The sequence below is a fragment of the Cebus imitator genome, unplaced genomic scaffold, assembly GCF_001604975.1.
Source record: "Cebus imitator isolate Cc_AM_T3 unplaced genomic scaffold, Cebus_imitator-1.0 Scaffold501, whole genome shotgun sequence".
NCBI lineage: Eukaryota > Metazoa > Chordata > Mammalia > Primates > Cebidae > Cebus > Cebus imitator.
Window position 1 is genome coordinate 1,233,020 of NW_016107816.1, and position 23,207 is coordinate 1,256,226.

A 23,207-nucleotide genomic window follows, 5' to 3' on the forward strand; every position below is an offset into this window, starting at 1 on the left:
ATTTCAAGGCTGTGTAATATCCTTTTATTTGAATATATTGTAACTTATTTATTCTATTGAAATTTTTATCCTTTTGCAAATAATACCTTCTGTAACTAGGAAGTATACTTAGAGGAGGAAATGCTAGTGCATGGGATTGGCGCAATTTCATCTTTTTAAGATATTGTCCAGTCACTGCCTACAGTGCCCATACATTTCCACCAGTCACGTATGAGAGGCGAGATTTTCCAAATGCTCACCACCACTTGGCACTGTGTGGACTATAATTTTGGCCAGTTAGGAAATGGCATCTCAGTGTTTTAATTTGTGTCAGCTTGATTATTACTCATTGCAACTTGTGAGGTTGAGAAACTTTTCTTGAATGACTTAATGACCATTCAGGTTTCTTCCTTTATGATACGGTTGTTCATATCATTTGGTCATTTTTACATTAGGTTGTTTTTCTTTTTTCTCCAGCTGACTTGTAGGAATTCTACATCTTATCAATATTAATCATTTATCAAAAATTATTTGGGTGCCATTGTCTTCTAGTCGACGTTTTTTGTTTGTGGTATCTTTTATAATATGTAAGATTTTAATGTTGATAGAAGTTAATCTTTTTGGCTATGTCATGTGTCTTGTTTGTCATATAGATAGTTTCCGTAACAGTTTTGAAGCTTGATTGCTCATCTTTAGGTCTTCAATTACAACCTGCACATCCGTCCCCTCTAGCCTCTTCCTTACTCTGTTTTTCTCCACAGCACTTATCATCCAATAATATGTCTTGCACTTTATTTGTCTGTTTTGTATGTTTATTTTGTCTGTTGCCTGTTTCCTTCCACTAGAATGTAAGTCCCATGAGGGCAGGGACTTGCATCTATTTCGTTTGTGGCTGTATATCTCTAACACCTGGGATAGTCACTGGGAAATGATAGTTGCTCAATAAATATTTCTTGGCCAAATAAAGAATAATCCATGTAGAATTTATTTTTGTGTGTGATATGAATAGGACTCCTGTTATTTTTGACTCACGGAAAGCTTGTTGCTCTAATAGCATTGCCATACTGATTTTTTTCATGTCACCTTCGTCAAGCTGGAGTTATTTCTCCCGTCCCATTGTCTTTGAATATTCTTGCTTTCCTTTCCTTCTGCTGAAGACCGAAGGAAACCCACTCCTTGGGCTTAAGAGTGGGAGTGAGGATGAGCAGGAGCCAGGTACAATTTATGAGGAGCTCTTCTCTGATGGGACAGTTGGTAAACATTTAAGAAGAGCTTCTTAGGATCATGAGTGCAAAAATGGGCATGAGTTCCTGCTCTAAAAGGACCTTTTGGCTGACATTTAAACTCATTAGAACTTGAGGCAAAATGTCATAAGTGGTGGGAACACAGAGGCTGGAAAACTTAGTGGTTCAGTTCATAGGCTTTGAGTAAATCATGTCTGGTTTTGCATACTGCCTCTGCTCCTGACGAGGCTTTGTATCTTGAGCAAATTACCCTCTCCAAGATTTGGTTTCCTTATCAATAATATGGTACCGTTATGACAGTACCTCCTCCAGAGGTGGTTGTAAGGATTGACTGATATGACACCTGCTAAATGCCTAGCGCAGTTCCTGCCAGTACAAATTAATTCTGGTGTGGGTGGAGAGTCTTTACGGAGGAGGTAGTATTTGACCAGGCCTTGCAGGACAGGTTGGATTTTTCTAGGCAGGAATTGAATGGGTGGACATGTCAGACAAGAGCTAGAATAAGTAAAAGCAAAAACATGGAGACCAGTAAGTATAGGGTGAGTTCACAGAGCATTCATCTAGTTTGGATGGTATGAGGGAGTGAGAAATGAAGAGGCTAGAAATACAGGTTGACACCAGTTGTGATGGTTTATTAGCACCAAGCCAGGAAGGATGTCCTCCATCACTCTGCTCCTAATTCTTCAATGGCGTCCCATTGCCTGATCCGATCTGAGCCCGAATGGTGCCTCTGGCCAGTGGGTGCTGGAGGAATAGGAGGGGAGAGGAGCAGGGAGGACAGCAAGAAAGCTTCAAGGAGAGACCTGGCTAGTGCTGGAGAGTGTTCACTTTCCAGGCACTTGAACTTTAGGAAGAGCTTTTAAAATGCAATTTTGTTTTAGCACCAGCAATGTGCCAGGTGTGGAGCTAGAGGCGTCCATATAGATGTATTACATGATTTTGAAACAGTTCTCTCCCTGGACACTCCTGTTCAGGATTTGGTGTTTTGTCTCTGAAACTGAATTCATCAAGAAAAGCACAGGGGTATATAAGCTTCTTCACCATCTCCATTCCACCGGCCTCCTCTTGAATCATAGAGGGGAAAAAACGAACAGCCTAAAGAATCAAGCCCCCGACAGATCCTTTGTGGCAGAAGATATCATGTGTCAGCCCTCTTCCCAGCCCTGCCTACTCTCCAGGGCAGCTTTGCAGCCGTAGGTTGTCATCACAGGGAGGATGGAAGCAGGCAAACCTCTGAACACGGTGTGGTGTGAATAGGACAGCCTGGGCCTTGGCCTCACAGACACTTACTTGGGTCTTCATCTCAGCCCTATCAGCATCCAGATGATTGTAAAGAGAATGAATGAATGATGAAGTATTGGAACCTCAGTTTCCTGGTATGGTAGAGATAACCACCTAAGGTGGTTTCTGAGAATTGTGAGCTAACCCAGCAAAGTTCCTTGTAGATTGCACGTTCCTTTTTTTCTTCCTTCTGAGCAAAGGTACTCAGATTGGGAAGGAGTTTAACCGTCCTTCCCTGACATTTGTACAGCCAAGTCATGCTTAGGAACCAGAGTGGTCCTTCTCTCTTTCAGGAGAAGTTGGGTTATCTTTAATATAAGATAGAAATCAAACCAAATTACATTATTTTACCTCAGAAGCCAGTTGCAACCGATCCTTTTGAATGGTATAGTTCTATTATTATATATTACTTCAAACTTAATAGGAAAAAATTGATTAAAATATGTGCCATGTTCATATCCAGCCTGGCTGAATGCCACAAGACACATTAATTGAAAATGAATTTCCACAAACCCAATCAAGCATCAAGAAGATGAAAAATGTACCTTTTTTCGTCCATTCCTTCATTGATTTTTCATTTTCCCCACTCAGTGCTTCATTTAGCAATTTTTCAGTTTCTTTTTGTTGTGGCCTTAATTCATTCCCTTTAGTCTCCTCCAAATGAGATAATGTACCATTTTCTTCATCCTGATTAAACTCTTCTTTCATGCTGCATTAGTGCAGGGCAGATTCTGATCTTGTCATATTTCTCTAGCATTATTTTTTTTTTTTGTTAAAAAGAGGCTGCGCTTTTTTATTTTTACATTTTGTGGTGGCTTTTATCAAAGAGAATGCACTTTAAAAAATACAGTAACTATAAAATTACATTGTTACAGGACTTCCAAAATAGAATTAAGGGATGCTATAGCAAAAATAAAAAACTTTTTCAGAGGAAGAGTGTAGAATATCAATTATTCTCATATTCACAGTGGGTATATGGGGATCAAACACTATTTCTCTTTTGTTGAGGGAAATGGAAACAAGGGTTTGCCACATCACAGAGGGGTCAAGAGGTTGGGTTAAAGACATGGCACTGTCAGGAAAAAAAAGGAGGCAGAGATAGACAGTGGCTGAAGCCCAAGTGAGCTCTAGAAGGTTCCATCCCTGACCCAGGCGGTTCACCATTTCCCTGGATTTCTAGAGGTTTTAAAAATGATAATGGGGATCTTCAAGCTATTTCTTTGTAAAATTTTCAAATTTTCAAATAATGTAATGGCATAAATTTCCCCTGAAAAGGCTGTAAGAACTCACAGTGAAGTATCATGTTGCGTTATTTTGACCTAGAATTCATAACCCTAGTAATCTCATTTTGATGAGATGCTTTGATTGGCAGTTATGCATCGTTGATAATATTTTCAATGTGACATTCTTTTGCAGAAGCTGTCTTAAGCAGAATGTTTGTAAATGAGGCCCACGAGAAGGAATAACAAAGCAGGGGTGTTGGGGATGGTGGCTGGGAGCTTTGGTGTGTTTATTAACCAGTGGTTGAGTTTTGTGACGTGTGCAAGTACACACAGCCCTAACACGCTGATTCTGAACACAATGAAATGAAACAGTATAAACAAATTTCAAATAAACAACTTAAAATGTTTACTTCAGGAGAAATTTATGCCATTATATTATTTGAAAATTTGAAAATTTCACAAGAAAATAGCTAGAAGATCCCCATTATTGTTTTCGAAACTCTTAGAAATCCAGGGAAATGGTGAACTGACTGGGTCAGGGATGGAATTTTCAAGAGCTCACTCAGGCTTCATTCATGTAAAATGAAAATAAAACAAATTTTAAATAAAATAAATAGTAATGTCCAATAAATGTTCAAATAGAATTAACTTAATGTGGATTTAAAATATTGAATTCGATTTTCCTTACAAGATTTAAACAGTTTGGTTAAATGGGACCATCAGTTTTGTTTTCTGTTTTTAAAGGGTTCATTTGAGCAAGCAGTGATTCATGAATCAGGCCCAGATCACAAGCAATTGAGGACTTCACCAAGGGGTCATGAGGGAAAAACTTTTATAGGTGTTTATGGAAGCACGACAAGGAAAATATTTGATTGATTAAAGCAGAAAGTCCCTACTTTGGCCACACCTGTAATCCCAGAGCTTTGGGAGGCTGAGGCAAGAGGATTGCTTGAGCCCGTGGATTTGAGAACAGCCTGGGCAACATAGCAAGACCCTATCTCTACAAAAAATTAAAAAATTAGCCAGACACAGTTCGTCATTCCTGTAATCCTAGCTACTTGGGAGGCTTAGGTAGGAGGACCCCTTGAGCCCAAGAGTTTTAGGCTGCAGTGAGCTGTGGTTGTACCAATAGACTACAGACTAGGTTACAGAGGTAGACTTTGTCTCCAAAAAAAAAGAAAAAAAGTCCCTATTTATAGGTTAGTTGGTGTTTTCTGATTGGTTAAATTTAAATGTCATTTTCCTAAGCTATGACCATTCACTCTGAGATGGATTAAAGTTTGCTTAGGTCAGAACCCAAGCCTCTGGAGCCACCTCAGCCTAATGGCCTTCCAGTTAATTATTTTAATGGTTCACCTCTTTTCACTAGCCTTTCATTTGTGAGAGATTGATCAAGGTTTGGTGTGACACCTTCTGTTACCAACATGGCTGGTTTGTCTTTTTCTCAGCTTGAAACGCCTAAGTGTGACGTCAGTTTTAACCTACCTCCTAGTATCAGTAAAGAGGGGTGAGGGGGGAGTTGATCATACATGACGCTCCCAGTACATAATAAAAGTGATGTGCACTGTTTCCATGCTCTGCTTGGTGTGTTTCCTGTTTTACACAAGGTATTTTTTGTGTATATTATCCTTTGCCAGCTGGTGAAAGAAAATACCCCAAAGCACAATTTCTGAACAGCCTATGTCAAGTGCTGTGTGGTATTTAATACTTACTGGCTGCTGTGTTTCTTCATTAATTTCTGTTCACAGTCCCCGAATTCAATATTGAATTATGCTTCATGAGCCTTGCACATTTGGGTGCTACTCACATGACTCCAACTCTAGAGCCGTCTCATTTCTATCCTCTGATGTGAAATGGACTGTGTCCTACTTGTTACTAATGGGAAGAAATTCCAGGAAGCTGAGAAGCCTCACAACTTCCAGCTGCGGATTCCTCACTGAATCTGTAACAACCGTACTAAATTTTTGTACAGTTTCATTTTGGTCTGGTTGACATATGAGCTCTTTTCAAAACATATTAGGAGGATGCTTTTTTTTTTTTTTTGACCGTAGCAACCTGTTTGTAAAGCAGTTTTTGTTAAAATGTGTGGCTTGGCAAGGGTAATTTCAGCTCCTGAGAGAAGTGATCTTTTATATGAGATAATTGATACACTAACCACTTGTTCCCTGTGCATTTGGGGTCTAGTACAAGGGCAGGAAGTCAAGAAAGGATGGCAGTAACAGTGATGTGTTCTAACAGGGGTAGGCTCAAAGGCTGACGTATCTGTCACAGAGGAGCCGGGACACAAAGCCAGCCTGGAGGACGTGGAAAGCACTGGTCTGGGAGGTGACTGTGGGTAGACTGTGACAGCTGCAGTTTTTCTGGCGGAAAAGGGGATGGAGGGTGGGGAAGCATTCCTAATGGAGCCACCAGCCTGTGTGTGCAGAGGCCAGGGGCAGGACCGTAGTGTATTCATAGAGTGCTCAGAGGGTGGAGTGTCTTACATGTAGGTTCATTGAAGGGACAGGATGAGCATGAAATCAAAGTGGGGAAACAGGGAGCACAGCAGAAGGGCCTTCCGTACCATGCTAGTGAGTTTCAACATTGAAAGCCTGGGGGGTTTTAAGTGGGAGAGTGAGATACTCTGCATTTCTGGTGCCAGAGTGTTTGTGTTTTGTAAAAGCTCCCTCCATGGGACTCCAGCGTGTGGCCATGCTTAAGGATGATTACTTAGCTCAAACCACCTATGATCAGTTTTGAGAAACTAGAAGAACTTTTATTCCCCCTCCCTCCTTAAATATCAAATTGGCCTATAGTCTTAGAGACTGACATCCTGCATGATTGATCAGGCTGCAAGGCATCTATTCAGTTGGTGTTACAAAGAAACGTACGAATCAAAACAAAAATGAAGAAAAATTCTATTAATATCACTTAAAAGGTCCCAGACTTTACCAAGACGTGTAAATCCTTGTTCTATAAGGGGGCCTACTATTTGATTTTTAAATTTAGCTGTTGCAAGATTATGTTCTTATATAAATCAAATAGGTGAGGTCTAGAAAATGAGTGTTTCTAATTTCTCAGTCCTTAATGCCCTGATTTGAGTCTGGTAACTTGCATCATTTACCACCACCTGGTGACAGCTAGAACTAAATGCAGCTTTGCGAAGGGTAAATTGAAGGTCAAACTTACACATTTGATGCATCAAGAAGTGAGAGCAAAGGTGCCTAATGGACTTCTTGCATACCAGCTATCTGGTACCCTGGATTTTGCAGTAGCTCCTGATTTGGAGGTTGCTCTGGGGACATGTGTTTAGTAAGATCATCTTGGCTCAACTGGACCTCCAAGCATCTGTTCCAGATGGGTTTTCCTCTGAAGTCTATGGGATGGATTGTTTAGGGATGGCTGGATGGATTTGTTGATTCGTTCATTTGTTATCTGAGAATATAAAGATGATCAAGGTCTTTACTCTTGGGAAGCTCACAATCTAGGGAAGGAGAAACATCAGTAATCACGTAATAGTAGCTACATTTTGAGTGTGCTAGGTGCTACAAGAAATATTTCAAGATTCTTTGAAGTTAGTAGTCAGAAATAACACTAGCCACACAGGTGTGTGACATAAAGATTGTGAAAAAAGAACCAAAGACTGGAGAGTAAGATGTTACTTGGAGAATATCAAACCCAGGAGGATGTGAGTCTGCTTACTTTAGAAGCTAGGGGTCTCACATGGGAGGTTCTTCAGGGCAGACCAATGTGGAGACTAAGTTGGGATTCAAGGTTGGCGCCCCTTGGGGCCGGCAATGCACTGACTCTTCCACCCTTAGCATCCTTTTTGCTCTTATCTGAACAAGTCAACTCAGATCACAGACTGTACTAGACAAGCTGCTTCTGTAAGAAATGTTCCAGGATAAAAGCAAACCTGCACAGACAGCATTCATTTAGCCCAATAGCATAATTGCTTCTTGGCACACCATTGTTGAAAACCATGATTCTTGCTAGAAGCCGCAGCATCCTCAAATCCTTCTCCTGCCCAGCTCCTTCTCCCCAGAACCAGGCTTCTCTCCTGGCTAACATCAGCCCTCTGCGCTCTCATGAGAATTCCAGAGATCTTCTTCCCACAGCACTCTGTCTAGGCGATGACTTTGACATTCATTTATTTATTTTTAAACTGCAATCTGGGGGACAGTGACCAGTAGGATCCTCTCAATATCTTACATGAGCTGCTCATTATGGTGTTTTTAAACCACTTCTCTTGCTTTCCTTGCCTCACAAACCACTTTGATTTCTTCAGAGATAGTGAAACGATTTATTTGAAATCACTTTTTACATCATTTGATTAAATACTACCCTTGACTTTCTTGGAATCTTTTAGTTCCATTTTGCCTTTCATTTAAAGATTTTAAAAGTCAACTTTAAAAATCTTAATACTATAAAAAGCGATGAAAAATGCACACCATGAGAATAATTTTTGGAAATGATTCATACAGAAATGGAAGGAAATTTACACGTAACAAACTTTAACCCTACCACAACCCCGGAAGTATTCCACTTTTCTAACTTCTCCCCCAGCTTTTACTTTCGTCATTGTAAACTTTTGTTTTTCTATCCCTTGAGGCTTTTTGTAAACTTTCCATTTTGCTGTATATTTGTTTTTACTGTTTGTGTAATATACTCCATCAAACTGATATTTTATTACCTATTCCTTTAGTGCTAGACATTAAGGTTATTTCCATTTTCCCTCTGTTATAAATAACGGGAGCAAGAACATCTTTATATATACAGCTTTTTCCTATGTTTGAATTATATCCTTAGGATAAATTCCCAGGAGTGGGATTAGTGGATCAAAGGGTATGAACAGCTTTATGGCTCTTAATATTTATTGCAAAATTGCCTTAAGGGTCATGCTAATTTACAGTGCCACCTGCAACACTGGAGACGCGCTGCCCCCCCAGCCCTGCCAGCACTCCCTTCTCCATTCAATAGTTTGGGTAAATTTAATAGGTAGTCAAGGGTAACCCATTACTGTTTTTAATTGGTAATGTCTTTAATTTTTATTAACATTGGAAATTTTCTCTTACGGGTGTTTCTGTTCTATTTTGCATGGTTTACTTGTCATGTCAGAGGATTACATTTTTTTGACACCATGTGAAATTTAAAATGTTTGATAATGAAAATGCCAAATGCACGTAGAACAGAGAGAATAATTGATGGAGCCCCTACATTACCCAGGTTCAGCAAATAGCAAGATTTGGCCATACTTGCTTTATCTACTCCTTCCCCTTTTTCCCGTCTTGTGCAGTATTTTAAAGCAAATCCCAGACATTCTACATATGTTTCCTATAGACTTCACCATGCATCTCTGAACATATGGACTTTTTCTTACATAATTATAACATCATCATCACACCTAACAAAATTAATGGTAATTCCTTGCTTTTACTTAATACCAATCTGCAATAACATTTTCCAAAGTGTCTTTTTTTCTGATGCTCTGTTCCAGTCAGCCATACATTGTGTTTACATTTAGTCATGTTTCTAAAGTCTCCTAATTTAGAACATCACTGCCCCCATCTGCCTTGACTACTTTTATTCCTACCCAAGAACTGAGTCATTTGTCTTGTTAAAATGTTCACATTCTGGGCTGGTAATCTCACGCCTGTAATACGACTTTGGGAGGCCAAGACAGGTGGATCACCTGAGGTCAGAAGATCAGGACCAGCCTGGCCAATATGGTGAAACCCTGTCTCTACTAAAAATATAAAAAATAGCTGGGTGTGGTGGCATGCCCCTATAGTCCCAGCTACTCAGGAGGCTGAGACAGGAGAATCACTTGAATCCAGGAGGCAGAGGTTGCAGTGAGCCGAGATCCTGCCACTGCACTCCAGCCTGCACAATAGAGCAAGACTCCATCTCAAACAAACAAACAAAAAATTTCACACTCTGGATTAAACTTTTTGTGTCCTTATTAGTTCTAGAAGCTTGACTGGATTAAGGTTGAACTTTTGGAAAGGCAAGAACATGTCATGGGTGATGCTGTGTGTTTCATTATATATCACTTCTGGAGTGTATGTCAAGGCTGATAATGGATTCAAGTAGTGACAACCCAAAACACGACTGAACTTTTTATCTTCAGCTTTTATATCACTGTTTAATCTACCGATGATGGATACTTGAAGACATTATTCATAGAAATTGCAGAATTGTGATTTTCTAATTCTGTCTTTCCTTTACCATTGATAAACTGGAATCATTCTGTCAAGTAAAACTTTTCGTCATACACTAGGGCCTTTTAGAATCTCAAAATGCATTTTGAACAAAGAAGCCAAGATACATGCTTTATTTTTTTCCCCAAACTGCTTTCCAAGTAAGGAGTTGATGCTTTTGTTACATCCAGTAGAGTCCAGTGAGCTGTTACTGTATTTTTTTTTTAAAGAGGTGTAATACTCATGTTCTTTAATAGCTATATATTTCATGTGTTTTACTCATTTATACTTATTATTTTTGATGTTCAGAATGTCCTATCCTTGGCCTAAGGGGAGACACCTCATGTCCTTGTTTTCAGGCATAACAAGCTATCTCAGGTTCTTCTAGTTTATTTTTTGTCCCCTGAAATGAGCTATTTCACCAAGATGTCCCGTGTTTTTTTTTTTAGTGGGGAATGCTATTTAAAGACCACAGTCTGGACATATTATGTTCTTATTGTTTCCAAGTTCTCTCATTAGGTAGAGTAGGGATACATATTTTACATAAGAAAATAAAAATTATGAATTCATGCTGATATCATCATTTCAAATTTAACAAAACTTTGTTTACTTCTTTGATTTCATACTTGTATTGCTTTCTCTTACAGTATAAATCTGGGTTCCAAACATGATGATACTACAATATGTATCAAATGGTTTCAAGATAGCATCAGTGTTACTACTAACTATCTTCCCAGTGAACGAGAGATCACTTTGCAACTCTGTTTATCTTTAAAATTCTACTAAGAATATAGAGTCAAATTACTGTATTCTAACAACACTTGGATTAATACTTCTAGCCAATTTCATGTACATTGTTTCTTCAATTCAGTTTGTTCTCAGATTTTAGGGCTTACTTTTTTCTTTTTGGTTTCATTTTATTTTTTGAATCTATAAAATATGCTTTCAAAGTTAAACCTACGTAACGAGGCTTATGTTTATTACATAATCCTATGTAATAACTTACGTTATTCTATCTCATTCACTTAAGTTTTTCCCTTTCCCTATTGGAAACTATTTATTAATAATTAGGGTTTATTTTTTCTTTGCAGTTTTTCCCTTGCAAGTATATATGCATTCATGTGTCCCCACCTGTTTTACATCAAAGCTAGTATACTGTCTACCTTACAATATGCTTTATCAGAGTGTTTGAGATCTTTTGCATTTTTTGGAAGATTATACAGACCTCTGTCATACCATGGTTTGTATAACCAGTCACTTATTGATGGAGTTCTGTTTTGTGTTTTCTAAAATAACAAAAATTCTTTTTTTATATCATTTCATATTTTGGCCAATGTGTCTTTGGAATCTTTTCCTAAAAATGGAATTGCTGAGTCAAAGGGTAAATGCATATGTGCTTTTCCTAGATACTGCTAGATTCATTTCCATAGGAATGGTGTCAGTTTGCCCTGAGAGAGATTTTAAAATTGATTTTGTTTTGTTTTGAGATAGTCTCACTTTGTCACCAGGCTGGAATACAGTAGCACCGTCGCAGCTGACTACCACCTTGACCTCTTGGGCTCAAGCAGTCCTCCCACCTCAGCCTCCTAAGTAGTTGGGACTACAGGGACACGCCACCACACCCAGCTAATTTTTTGATTTTTTGTGGAGATAGGGTCTCACTATGTTGCTCAGGCTGGTGTTGAACTCCTAAACTCAAGCAATCCTCCTCCCTTGGCCTCCCAAAATGCTGGGATCCTAGGAGTGAACTACTGTGCTTGGCCTGAGACTGATTTTTTAAAATACTTTTGGGAGCACACACATTTAATATACAGGACTTTTGGAAAGTTAATGTGTTATTAATGAACCTACATACTGTTCCCACTATTATGCATAACATGGGCTGGTATAGAGTACTCTGATTCCTGCTTTCAGGGAAGCTACGGTTTGTCTAGGGAGACATGATGTATGACTGAAAAACAGAGAGTAGTCTAAGATAGAATATATTATATAAGCAAAGATGAGTCTGTTTAGGAAGCCTTTCCTGCTTACTCCAGGCCACATGAGTCTTCAATCCTCTGAATTTCAACACTTTTAATGAGACTTCTAGTGATCCTTTTTTCTAACCAACTTTTGATGCTCGGTTGAACAAATATGAATGTATTGAATAACGCAGCCAAGTGTTTGAAATGCAGGCTGCCGCATAAATTCAAGCTGAATAATCATTTTTTGGAGACATGTGTTTGTATTTCCCAGGGCATGTTCTCTGGAAGATCTACTGGATGTTTTAAAGGGTTACACAGCAAAAGCAGTGTGGAAATGTTGAGTTAATCAAAGCTAATGAGCTGTGACTCCAAAATCATGCCTGCTGTCCCAAGCTCGCCTGTTCACGGAATCCCCCTCTCATGGAGTGTCTCATGTTAATACTGCTCCACAAAGCACAGATTCAGTATGCAGGCTGTTTCAGTGAAAACCATCCAACCCACTGGAAATGAGGAAAAATGGAAATAAAAATAAAACCAAAGACATGTATTCCGATTGATAAACTTGTACTTATACAATTGTACATTTTTGATTAATAATTTTCTATCCCTTTCTTTCTAGATTGAATCATTAAAGAAAAAGTTGCAACAGAAGCAGCTCTTAATACTGCAGCTCTTAGAAAAGATATCTTTCCTAGAAGGAGAGGTAAGAAGCTGTGTTTCTTTAAGCTGATGTCTTCTCTACCATTAAATTTTATGTTACTAAGCCTACCACCAACACTTAATTAAAAATATGGCTATTTTCCGGCCTGATAAAATTGATGGAGGGTTAACTGCCAGCCTTGAAAATGAGGTTCTGGCAGCTGCTTTTCCTTTACCATTGGACTCCGCTCATTCCAGTTGCTGCTGACTTCTGCTTTTTGGCTCTAGCATTTCTTATTCAAGAATCATCCTAGCAAGCCTGATAAGCTGTGGATTAGCACTAATAATTCCTCACATTCGTGCAGTGCTTTATAATTTGTGAGATATGTTCATATACATTCCTCACATGATTCTCTCTGCAACTTCAAGAAAGGCAAGACAAAGATTATTATCGCTGTGTTACTAAATGAGAAAGCAGAGGCACAGAGAAGACAGGTGGTCATGGTCACCCAGCTTAATAAATGCCAGAGCCAGGCTGAAAGACTCCTAATCCAGTGCTCCTCTAGCACAGCGAGTGAAGATGTTTTAGAAGAGACTTAATTTTACCTGAAACTTTCAGATGCCTAGTGATCTTGGCTTTCTGGCTTTTTGAAAGTCATTTGGGGATTTTGTACAGGTTCCAGAGAAGAAAATTATGGGGTTGGTAGAATCTTACAAGGTTAGGTATTAATAGAGGGAGAAGCCAAAATCTATTTGCTGTAAAGGCTCTTTATTAAGAGCTTGGCATTGAGCCTTTGCTTTTTGAGACTTCGTGAAAAGCTGGTTTGCCAAGAACCTGTCCTTGTCTGTGCTCCTCCTCACAGTCCTTCCCCAGTGAGACAGCCCAGCAGACAATGATGAAATAAGAAGAAAGGGAAGAGATGACTTTGATTAAGCCCTGGTGTGTGTTGGGCACTGATAGTTACTTTGGATATGTTCTGTGTCACACAGAAGTTAAGAGTGGAATCCAGCCTGCCCAAGTGTGAACCCTGGATCTGCTTCTTATCAGCTGGGTGATTTGGAAGAAGTTTCTTATAATTATAAAGGAGGGACCATAACTGTGCTATGTGTGGGTGGCAGTGAAATGAGAATGTATAGGAGGTGCCTGGCATGTACTAAGCACACAATAATTTAAAACGTATTATTATTGTTCTCTCTTTATTAAAAGGGATGCCCTCTGAGTTGGATGATATTTCCCCCCTTTTATAGATGGGGAAACTGAGGTTCAGGGACATTAGGAAATCTGCCCCAGGTTGCAGTAGAGTTGGGCAAGCCCGGATCCAAAGCTGGAGCTCTGAACCACCATGTTTGAGGGGGTAGTGAGCTAGGCCTTCATTTACTCTGTATTTGAGGGGTTCCCTTACCGAGGCCATAACCAGAAGTCCCCCGTGGCCGCAGGGGCCTGGTACCAGATTCAAGGCCCAAGAATCTCTGTCGCTTGAAGCTGAGTAAATGAGTATTTTCCCCATTTCCACTCCTGTCATCCCCTCCACAGTCACTGGGCTTGGCGCCAGCCTTGTGAATGAGCATTTCTGTTTCTAAGATTTCCTTCCAAAATTGCAGCTCCCAGTGGGAGGAAGCACACCGTTCCAGTAAGAGTCAGAAAATGAGTGCCCCGGGGGGATGTTCATGTGTCCAGAGGGCAGTCACAGGAGAGAGGAAAGAGATGCTGACAGCAGAGGCAGAAGGTCCCCCAAGATGGCGTCCCTACCCCCACCTCTGGCTGTGCTGCTAGAGCAAGCCATCCTACTGGGAGATTCTTAAATGTCCAAGGGCACATGCCACATGGGGAGTAGTCTGAGAAATAGCTATGGTTTGTTAATTAAACTCATCTCTTACCTTAGTTTGGGTTGCTCCCAGGAAGCCCCACTAGGGGAATGGGGAAATGAGACAGGGAAGGGAAGAAAGCCCGTAGCGGTGTCATATCAAGGAGGTTGCCCTGGGGACAGCTGAGGCTCGCTCGTTCGGGGGATCTCTGGGAGACAGGGTGGAAATGGCCCTGAGTTTTCCTTACTGAAAGGCCAGAAAAACCTGGGGCATTTATCCACTAACTCCCATCAGTCATTGGCCAGGGCCCGCTCAGGGAGTTTATGGCAGTTCTGGCCTCCCCTTGGCAGAGCCAGTTAGACTCGGGTGGTCACAGGAAGCCCTCAGATGAAGAATTCTCAGTGGCCTGTCAGGAAACGGGAATGCCCTGAGGATGGGGTGGGGAGAGCTGGCGAGGCAGTGTTGGCTGTGTCTATCTAATAAGCAAGACTTTGAAAACCAGGTTTTTCTTGATCATTATCAATAGTGATTATCAATTTGATAATAATGATTATCAATTTGATTGATTAAATTCCCTGAAGCTATTTAAATTCCAATACAAAATTAGTATGGCTAATTGCTTTTGGCCACTTGAGACATCCACCTTAAACAGCAGACAACATATGCAAAGTAAGTTACATAATGACAAGATTTAATAATACACTTAAACCTATTCTAAAATATTAAATATCATGGGTTTTAATTTATTTTGTCATTGTTTCTATTCTTGTTTTTTTTTTAAAACCTTCCTGAGGCCATTGTTTTACTTCTTTCAATATTTTCTTAGGGTTGATGTCATTTTGACACCTTCCAAACAGGTGCAGTCATCTTTGAGATCCAAAAGAGAAAGGATACCTTCTCCAAATTGCTAAGATTAGAGGATGTGGGTTACATAGGTTCTTGGTTGAGTCATAGGCCCCTCGGTGGCTTCTTCCAAGGTCGTTCAAACTCGGGACTCCTTATCACAGTCTTTAGCTCTATTAAAAACGTATGCATTCTTTATCAATATTTCACCATCCATAGGAGGCCATGGTGAGATCTCCTCTCCTAGGAGATCAGAGGTGACTTGCAAATACTTGGTTTTCCACTTTGGCTGTCTGACTAGTTGATCATGTTACACACACACTGCTGATGCTGTTCCATGCTAATTGTGGGTGATCGCTAATGCCGACACTTTGCTGCCACGCTGAGCAGTCCTCCTTTGGGCCCTGAAGTCCTGGGGTGACCTAACTTAGGTGTTCTTTGTTATTCTTTCTAACATAACACAGAAAACATTTAAACAGATATCTAATTAATATTTTCTAAAAGAAACCACAAAGTTTTGGTAGATAAATCTGGTAGCTCCCCATCTTAATAAATAGATACATTTATTAAGGGTGCAATTGCAGGTTACGGACTCAGACTGCCTGAGGACGAATCTCAGCTCTGCCACTTAGCAGTGATGTGGTACTGAGCAAGTTACTTATGTGTCCTGTGCCTCAGTTTACTTATTGTTCAATAGGAACCCTCTCTGTGAAATGGCAACCCCTCCACAGAGTTGTTATGATGATTAAATGTGTTAATACTTAAGTGATTAGAAAAGTGCCTGGCTCATGGTAAATGCCATATGTGTTACTGTTTCTTTAATTGCCTGGGTTCCAGGGATTCTTTCATTGTCATTGGTAAATACTTTAGATTTATAGCTATGTCCCATAATGAATCACTCTTTTTCTTTTGCTCATCCTCAAAGTTTGCGTCTGTCATCAAACTCTGCCGTGTGATAATTTAACAAAGAGTATTTCACCTTTTGGTGAACAAGAGCAGGGCTGGGACTGGTCAGGTCCCACTAGCAGGCCACAGGGCCCAGAAGTCCTTTGCCTGCAGCAACCCGAGAGGTTCATCCCGGGAAGGTGAGGCTGGACGTGAATCTAATAGGCTGGCAATATTTCAGCTTCTTTTGGCAGTTGGTCCCAGTATTTGTGGAATTCATAGGTGTTTGGGATTCATAACAGGATTTAGAGTTGGAGTGTCATAAGCTGAAGGTGTTATATGATGTCATTGCTCCCATTACTTGTTCTGGCTCCATGCCCAGGCAGTATTTGGGGATTTATTGATCATTGATCATGCCTGTGCTCCTCTTAGCCACAATGCTGTTGATCTTTCTTCTTTTTTTTTTTTGAGATGGAGTCTTGCTCTGTTGCCCAGGCTGGAGTGCGGTTCAGCTCACTGCAACCTCCGCCTCCTGGGTTCCAGTGATTCTCCTGCCTCAGCCTCCTGAGTAGCTGGGACTGTAGACACACACCACCACGCCTGGCTAATTTTTGTATTTTTAGCAGGGATGGGTTTTTAGCATGTTGGTCAGGCTGGTCTTGAACTCCAGACCTTGTTATCTGCCCACCTCTGCCTTCAAAAGTGCTGGGATTACAGGAGTGATCCACCGCACCTGGCAATGCTGTTGGTTTTAAAGAAGCAACAGTTATTTATCTTAGTTTCAGACTGAAGAGCCTTGGTTCTGACACATGTCCTCACTTAGTGCAGTTTCTAGCTGTTCCCCAAGAACATTTAAGCTCTTCTCCTTCTTGAGTTACAGGTTCAGAACTGCATGGCATATCCAGTGCTGTGCTGGAGCTGCTTCATACTGGTTAATGAAAGTGGAAGACATGCCTTGCTTCTCAGGTCTCCATTCAGGGATGTCGTGTGGGTCACTTGAAATTAGCCATGGAGGAGGTCTTTATACCATAGAAAGTGACATACATCACAATGAGAGCTTTTAACCTAGGGATTCTATTGTCTAAGATGTACTAGCACACCACTGGTATTATTTAACTCTGCAGTTGGATCTAAGGGCTTTGTGTTTTTACCCTGACACCTCTGCTTATAAGCAAAGTAACTCTGGTCAGGCAATTCTACCCCTCTGAGCATCAGTTTCAGCATTTGTGAAATGGGGATAATCACTCCTACTTGAAAGAATTTTTTATGATTACCTATTTTATACAAAACATTTAGAATTGTGCTTGGCACAGTGCAAAAGTGGACAACTGTTAATTCTTTCGTAATTACTCAGCATTTTTGAGATTTAGGTTCTGACTCACATTCTGCCATTATCTGTGCATGACCTTGGGCTAATCATGCCACCACCAAACGGGGCTCAGTCACTTCATCTTTCAAAAGGGGAGAAGGCTTAGATCAACTCTGAGATTATTATCATTTTTCTTGTATGAAAACTTGGTTGAAATGTTGGAGTCACAATCGGATACTGGACACACAGTAAGGGGAGCACCCTCTACCTGATCTTGGGCTGGGAGAAGAGGACAGGTCCTTTCCTAGGTTAAAACAGAGGATATGGATTATTTTAGTCCCTGGATTCATCATTTGTGCTTATCTATATTTAAATTCATTAGATTTTGAACTCTCTCCTCCCCCTGCCCCAAACCCAAATGACACAGCACACGCCTAAAAGCTTGCTCTGGCCTGGCCCTGTCGGACTATATTTTCATCATCCGATTTAACATCTTTCTGATCTCACTGATAAGTGATAAGATGTGGTGTTTGTGGTCATAAACATGGGAACAGTAAACATTGGGGATTACTAGAAGCGGGAGACAGGGAGGGGGACAAGGCCTGAAAAACTACCTACCAGGTAGTAGGCTTATTACCCGGGTGACGGGCTCAGTCACACCCCACACCTCAGCATCCCGCAGCACACCTTTCTCAAACCTGCACATGTGCCCTCTGATTCTAAAATAAAGGTGAAGAAGAAAATCTTCCTGATAACAAAAATATGCCCATTCTTTCCCTTTTTTTTTTTTCAAACATTTTTTAATCGGCTCAACTTCTGGAGAAGAAATATTCTCTATTTCCTGTATAGAAAATGTTCTTAAAATAACATTCCCAGCATTATAAGGTTGGTGAGCTTTCTGAAACTCTAAACAGATTCCATTACATTTTATTTTGTTGAAAATCCTACAGGTACAGCTCAATTCAAAAGTCAGAGGAAAGGAGTCAAATGTCTTGGTTTTGTCCATCCTGCGTTTGATGTATGTTGTGTGGCACCTGAGCCTCTCAGTGTGTCTGTTGTGCATACTTGGGACTATTATTAATTTTTCCTTGTAATGTTGGCGTGGCAGCACCGGGCACCACGCTTCCCACATGCATTTTATGGAACACACTCAGTGTATGTTCTACCACCCCTGGGCTGCCCACTCCCCTGGGCCTGAGGGAAATGGTGGGGGAGGTGACCGCCAAACAGTCGTGACATAATTTCCAAAAAATGCCCAGAGGCGCTACCTGCCTCCTTCCTTCATGGAAGGCATGTGCATCTCCCAAGCCATCGGGTGCTATTCATTACACATATAAACACAAGGGGGTGGTGTTTGAAAGCGGGAGAACCATGCAATTTGCTTTTCAATCCCAGAAGCAATCTTTTTTGGAACACAGTCCAGGCAGCGGTCCGAGGCTATTCTTTGTCATTCCACTGTAGTTATATTCTGCAAGACTGTGAAGCAGATAGTCTTGTATCAAGTCCATTAATTTTATTTTTTAAGGTAATTTCTTAAATCTGCCCCACTCTTTCTAATTCTTCTTTTACTGCCCATGTTCAGGCTCACCACCTTTTATTTTTTACCTTCTCAACTTAGTTATTTATTAACTTACGTAAGTAAGTGATTGTTATTTATGAACTGACATAAATAAGTGTTTCTGTTTAAGTATAAAATCCACTGAGTTTTGACAGTGTGTATACCCATGAAATAACCACTGCAGTCAAGATCTAGAACATTTCTATCACCCCACCAAAGAGTATCTGTTTTACTTTGCAACATAGCATTCCATTTGTCCCTAGGCATTCCTGTTTTTTTTTTTTTTTTTTTTTTTTTTTGGCAGTGGCGACTCACTTTTTATCACTTTGGATCACTATAGATTTCCATTTAGTGGGAATCCACTGTATGATTCGATTTATGTAAATGGAATCATACAGCATGTACTCTTCTGTGTCCAGCTTCTTTCACTCAACATAATGATTTGAGACACATTTAAGTTGTATGCATTCCCTTCTGTTGCAGAGTGGTATTCCATTGCATGAATACATTGCCGTTTATTCATTCACCTGACAAAATACATTTAAGTTGTTTCCAGCTTGGGGCTATTGTGAATAAAGCTGCAGTGAACATTACAGTACAAGTCATTATGTGGACATAGTTTTAATTCCTCTTGGGTAAATTTCTACTAGGGGAATAGCTGGGTTGTAAGAGTACATGTAAGTTTAACTTTTTAAGACACTGTCAGTCTTTCAAAGGGGTTGTAGCATTTTAATTTCCAAGCAGATTGAGTATACCAGTGTCTCCACATCCTGACCCAGACTTAGTATTGCCAGACTTTTAAATTTAGCCATTCAGTGTTGCAGCTCTTTTAGAATTTGTCTAGCAGGCTTTCTGGCTTTGAAAGCCCCCAAAATAAAAATAAAAGCAAAATAAATAAATAAATAAATTGAATGATGCTAGGGTGTGTAGAGTGCTGTCTTCTTACAGTTTTAATGTGAATTTCCTTGTCGACTGGTGATGCTGAGCATCTTTTCTTCTTTTCAAGAATCTTCTCATATACTTTTTGCCATTTATAAGTCTCATCTTTTGAAGTGTCTGTTCCAATCTTTAGTTCATTATTTTATTGAGTTTGTTTTCCTTACTATTGAGTTGGAAGAGTTCTTTATATATTCCGGATTTGAGTCCCTTGTCAGATACATGTACTGTGAACATTTTCTCCCATCCTGTGACTTGTTTTTTGTTTGCTTAGTGATATCTGTTGAAGAGATTTCTTTTTCTTTTGCTTTTTTTTTCTTTTTTGTGATGAGGTCTTGCACAGTCACCCAGGCTGGAGTACAGTGGTGAGATCTTGCCTTAATGCAGCTTCGACCTCCTGGGCTTAAGCTATCCTCCTACCTCTTAGTTTCCTTGGAAGCTGGGACTACAGGTGCATGCCACCACGCTCGGCTAATTTTTGTATTTTTAGTAGAGACGGGGTTTTACTATGTTGCCCAGGCTGGTCTCGAACTCCAGAGCTCAAGGGATCCACTCACCTCAGGCTCCCAAAGTGCTGGGATTATAGGCACGAGCCAGTGTGCCAGGCCCTGTTGAAGAGATTTTTGTTTAGGGTTTTTACTTTTTATAAAGTTCAATTAACAGTTTGTTTCTTTTATGATTTATGTGTTTTGTGTCCTAAGAAATCTTTGCCTACTACAAGCTCACAAATATTTTCTCCTGTGGTTTCCTCTAAGAATTTTATAGTTTTTCCTTTTTTGTTTAGATGATCCATTTTAAGTTGATTTTTGTGTTTTGTATGAAGTGAGGGCATTCATACTCTTTTTCTACACAGATGCTCAGTTCTTTCCTTTTAATGTCTCTTTAATTACAAATATTGATTATTTATACTCTCTCTCTCTCCCTATCTTATACACTCTCTGTTTCTCTTTCTCTTCTTTGACCAGATAGTGGGTTTCAATTTTTGCTGATTTTTAAAAATAATTTAAAAAGGTTTTGGCTTTGGTGGTTTCCTCCATGGTGTGCCTATGTTATGTTTTATTGACTTTTGCCCTGATGTTCATTACTTCCCTCCTTCTACTTATTTTGGGATTACTGTGCTCTTCTTTTTCTTGCTTCTTGAGGTAGAACTTAGGTCATTGATTTTAGGCCTTTCTTCTTTTTCAGTATAAAGCTTTAAAGCTATAAATGTCCTTTTAATGTCTGTTTCAGCTGCATCCCACAAGCTTTGATATACTGTATTTTTATTATCATCCAGTTCAAAATATTTCCTAATTTCCCTTGACATTTTTTCTTTGATTTATGGATTATTTAGAAGAAGGTTAATTTTCAAATAGTTGAAATTTTCATTGGCATCTTATTTTTTATTTCTAATTTAATACTGTTACAGTCAGGGAACACAGCTTGTATGGTTTTAATTTATTGAGACTTACTTTATGGCTCAGCATATAGTTTCAATTAAATTTTTGTGAAAAAAATATCTTGCTGTTGTATATGTTCTACAAATACCAGTTGGGTTTAGGTGGTTGATTTGTTGTTTAGATAACTGACATTTTTCTTGGATTTTGTGTAATTGTCCTATCAATTGCTGAAAAGGTGTTATAATCCCTTACCTTGGTTTTAGACTGTCTTGTTCTTTGTTTTTACTTCATGTATTTTTGAAGCTCTGTTACTAGGTACATACACATTTTTGTTATGTCTTGATGAATTGATCTTTACAATATGAAATGTTGCTCACTGCTTTTGTTAATACTGTTTATCTTAACATCTATTTTAAGTGATATTAATTGGAGCCATTCCTACCCTGTTACATTTACTGTTTACATGGTAATCTTATTCCAGCCACTTAATTTTCACCTGATTTCTATCTCTATATTTAAAGTACATCTCTTATAGACAATACTTGGACTTTTTTTTTTTTTTTTTTTTTTTTTTTTTTTTTNTTTGAGCGGAGTCTTGTTCTGTCGCCCAGGGTGGAGTGCAGTGGCTCGATCTATGCTCCCTGCAACCTCCACCTCCCTGGCTCAAGCAATTCCTCTGCCTCAGCCTCCTGAGCAGCTGGGACTACAGGTGCCTGCCACCATGCCCAGCTAATTTTTGTATTTTTAGTAGAGATGGGGTTTCACCGTGTTGGCCAGGCAGGTCTTAAACTCCTGACCTCATGATCTGCCCACCTCGGCCTCCCAAGATGCTGGGACTACAGGCATGAGCCACTGCACCCAGGTGGGAGTTGCTTTTTATGCATTGTTATAGTCTCTGCCGTTTAATTGGAATATATAGTTTACTGATATTTAATTATATTGATATGATTGGATTTAGATCTACCTTTTCAGTATTTGTTTTCTGTTTGTTCCTTCTGGTTTGTTTTGCTTATGTTGCTTGCTTGCTTTTTTGTTCTTCCTTTTTGCCTTCTTTTGGATTATTTCAATTTTTTAAAATGCCAATTTAATTTACCCATTGGCATTTTTGCTGTATCTCTTTTCTCTAATATGTTAGTGGTTACTCTGGGTATTGCAGTATACATCATTAGCTGTTCACTGTCCACCTAGAGATAATATTTTACCATTTCTTGTAAAATGTAGAAATCTCGCAATAATATAGATTCATTTACCCCTGTGCCTGTGGTTATAATTGTCATATGTATTGTATCTATATACATTATAAAACCATGATACATTGTTATCATTTTTGCTTTAACAATCGTATGGATTTTAAAGCAATTAAGAGAACCTAGATTCTTTCATATATACTCTATTTCTGACGGTCTGAGTTTTTCTCTGATGTCATCTCTCTTCAGCCTGAAGAACTTTTATTTAGAATTTTGTGCAGTGCAGGCCAGGTGGTAAAACATTCTCTTAGTTTTTCTTATTTGAAAGTAAGATCTTTATTTCACCTTCGTTATTGAAAGGTATAGAGCTCTTAGTTGACAGCTTATTTATCTCAGTACTTGTTGTTTTTGCTTTCCATGGTTTTTAATGAGATATCTGTGTAATGCAAATGATTATGCCCCTGTATGTAACAGGTTGCTTTCAAGATTTTTCTTCATTTGTGGTTTTCAGAAGTTTGACTGCGATGTGTTTCTCTTTGAATTTATCCTGTTTGGAGATTGCTGAACTTCTCGAAGTTGTAAAGTTATGTCTTTCACCAAATTTGGGGAGTTTTCAGCTACTATGTTTTAAAATAATTTTTCTGGTTTAGTTTTTTTCCCCTCTCTTTCTTTGATTCAAAAATCCTTGTTAGGTTTTTCAAGCTGTTTCACAGTTCTGCAGTGCTCCATTTATTGTTTTCAGTCTTTTATTTCTCTACGTCAATTGGATAATTTCCAGTAATGAATATTCAAGTT

The 23,207-nt window shown here is 39.4% G+C and overlaps 1 protein-coding gene and 1 pseudogene across 2 annotated transcripts in view; both read left to right on the forward strand.

The window, feature by feature from the left end:
* The window catches only part of LOC108292725 (myocardial zonula adherens protein), a 93,289-nt gene that overhangs the window by 56,774 nt on the left and 13,308 nt on the right, over positions 1 to 23,207 (forward strand). For both annotated transcript variants that reach the window (XM_017513801.2, XM_017513805.1), the window contains one exon: positions 12,490 to 12,573. In XM_017513801.2, coding sequence (XP_017369290.1) covers positions 12,490 to 12,573 — 84 coding nt within the window. The remainder of the gene's footprint in view (positions 1 to 12,489; positions 12,574 to 23,207) is intronic.
* Positions 19,724 to 19,780, forward strand: LOC119468836 (annotated as a pseudogene).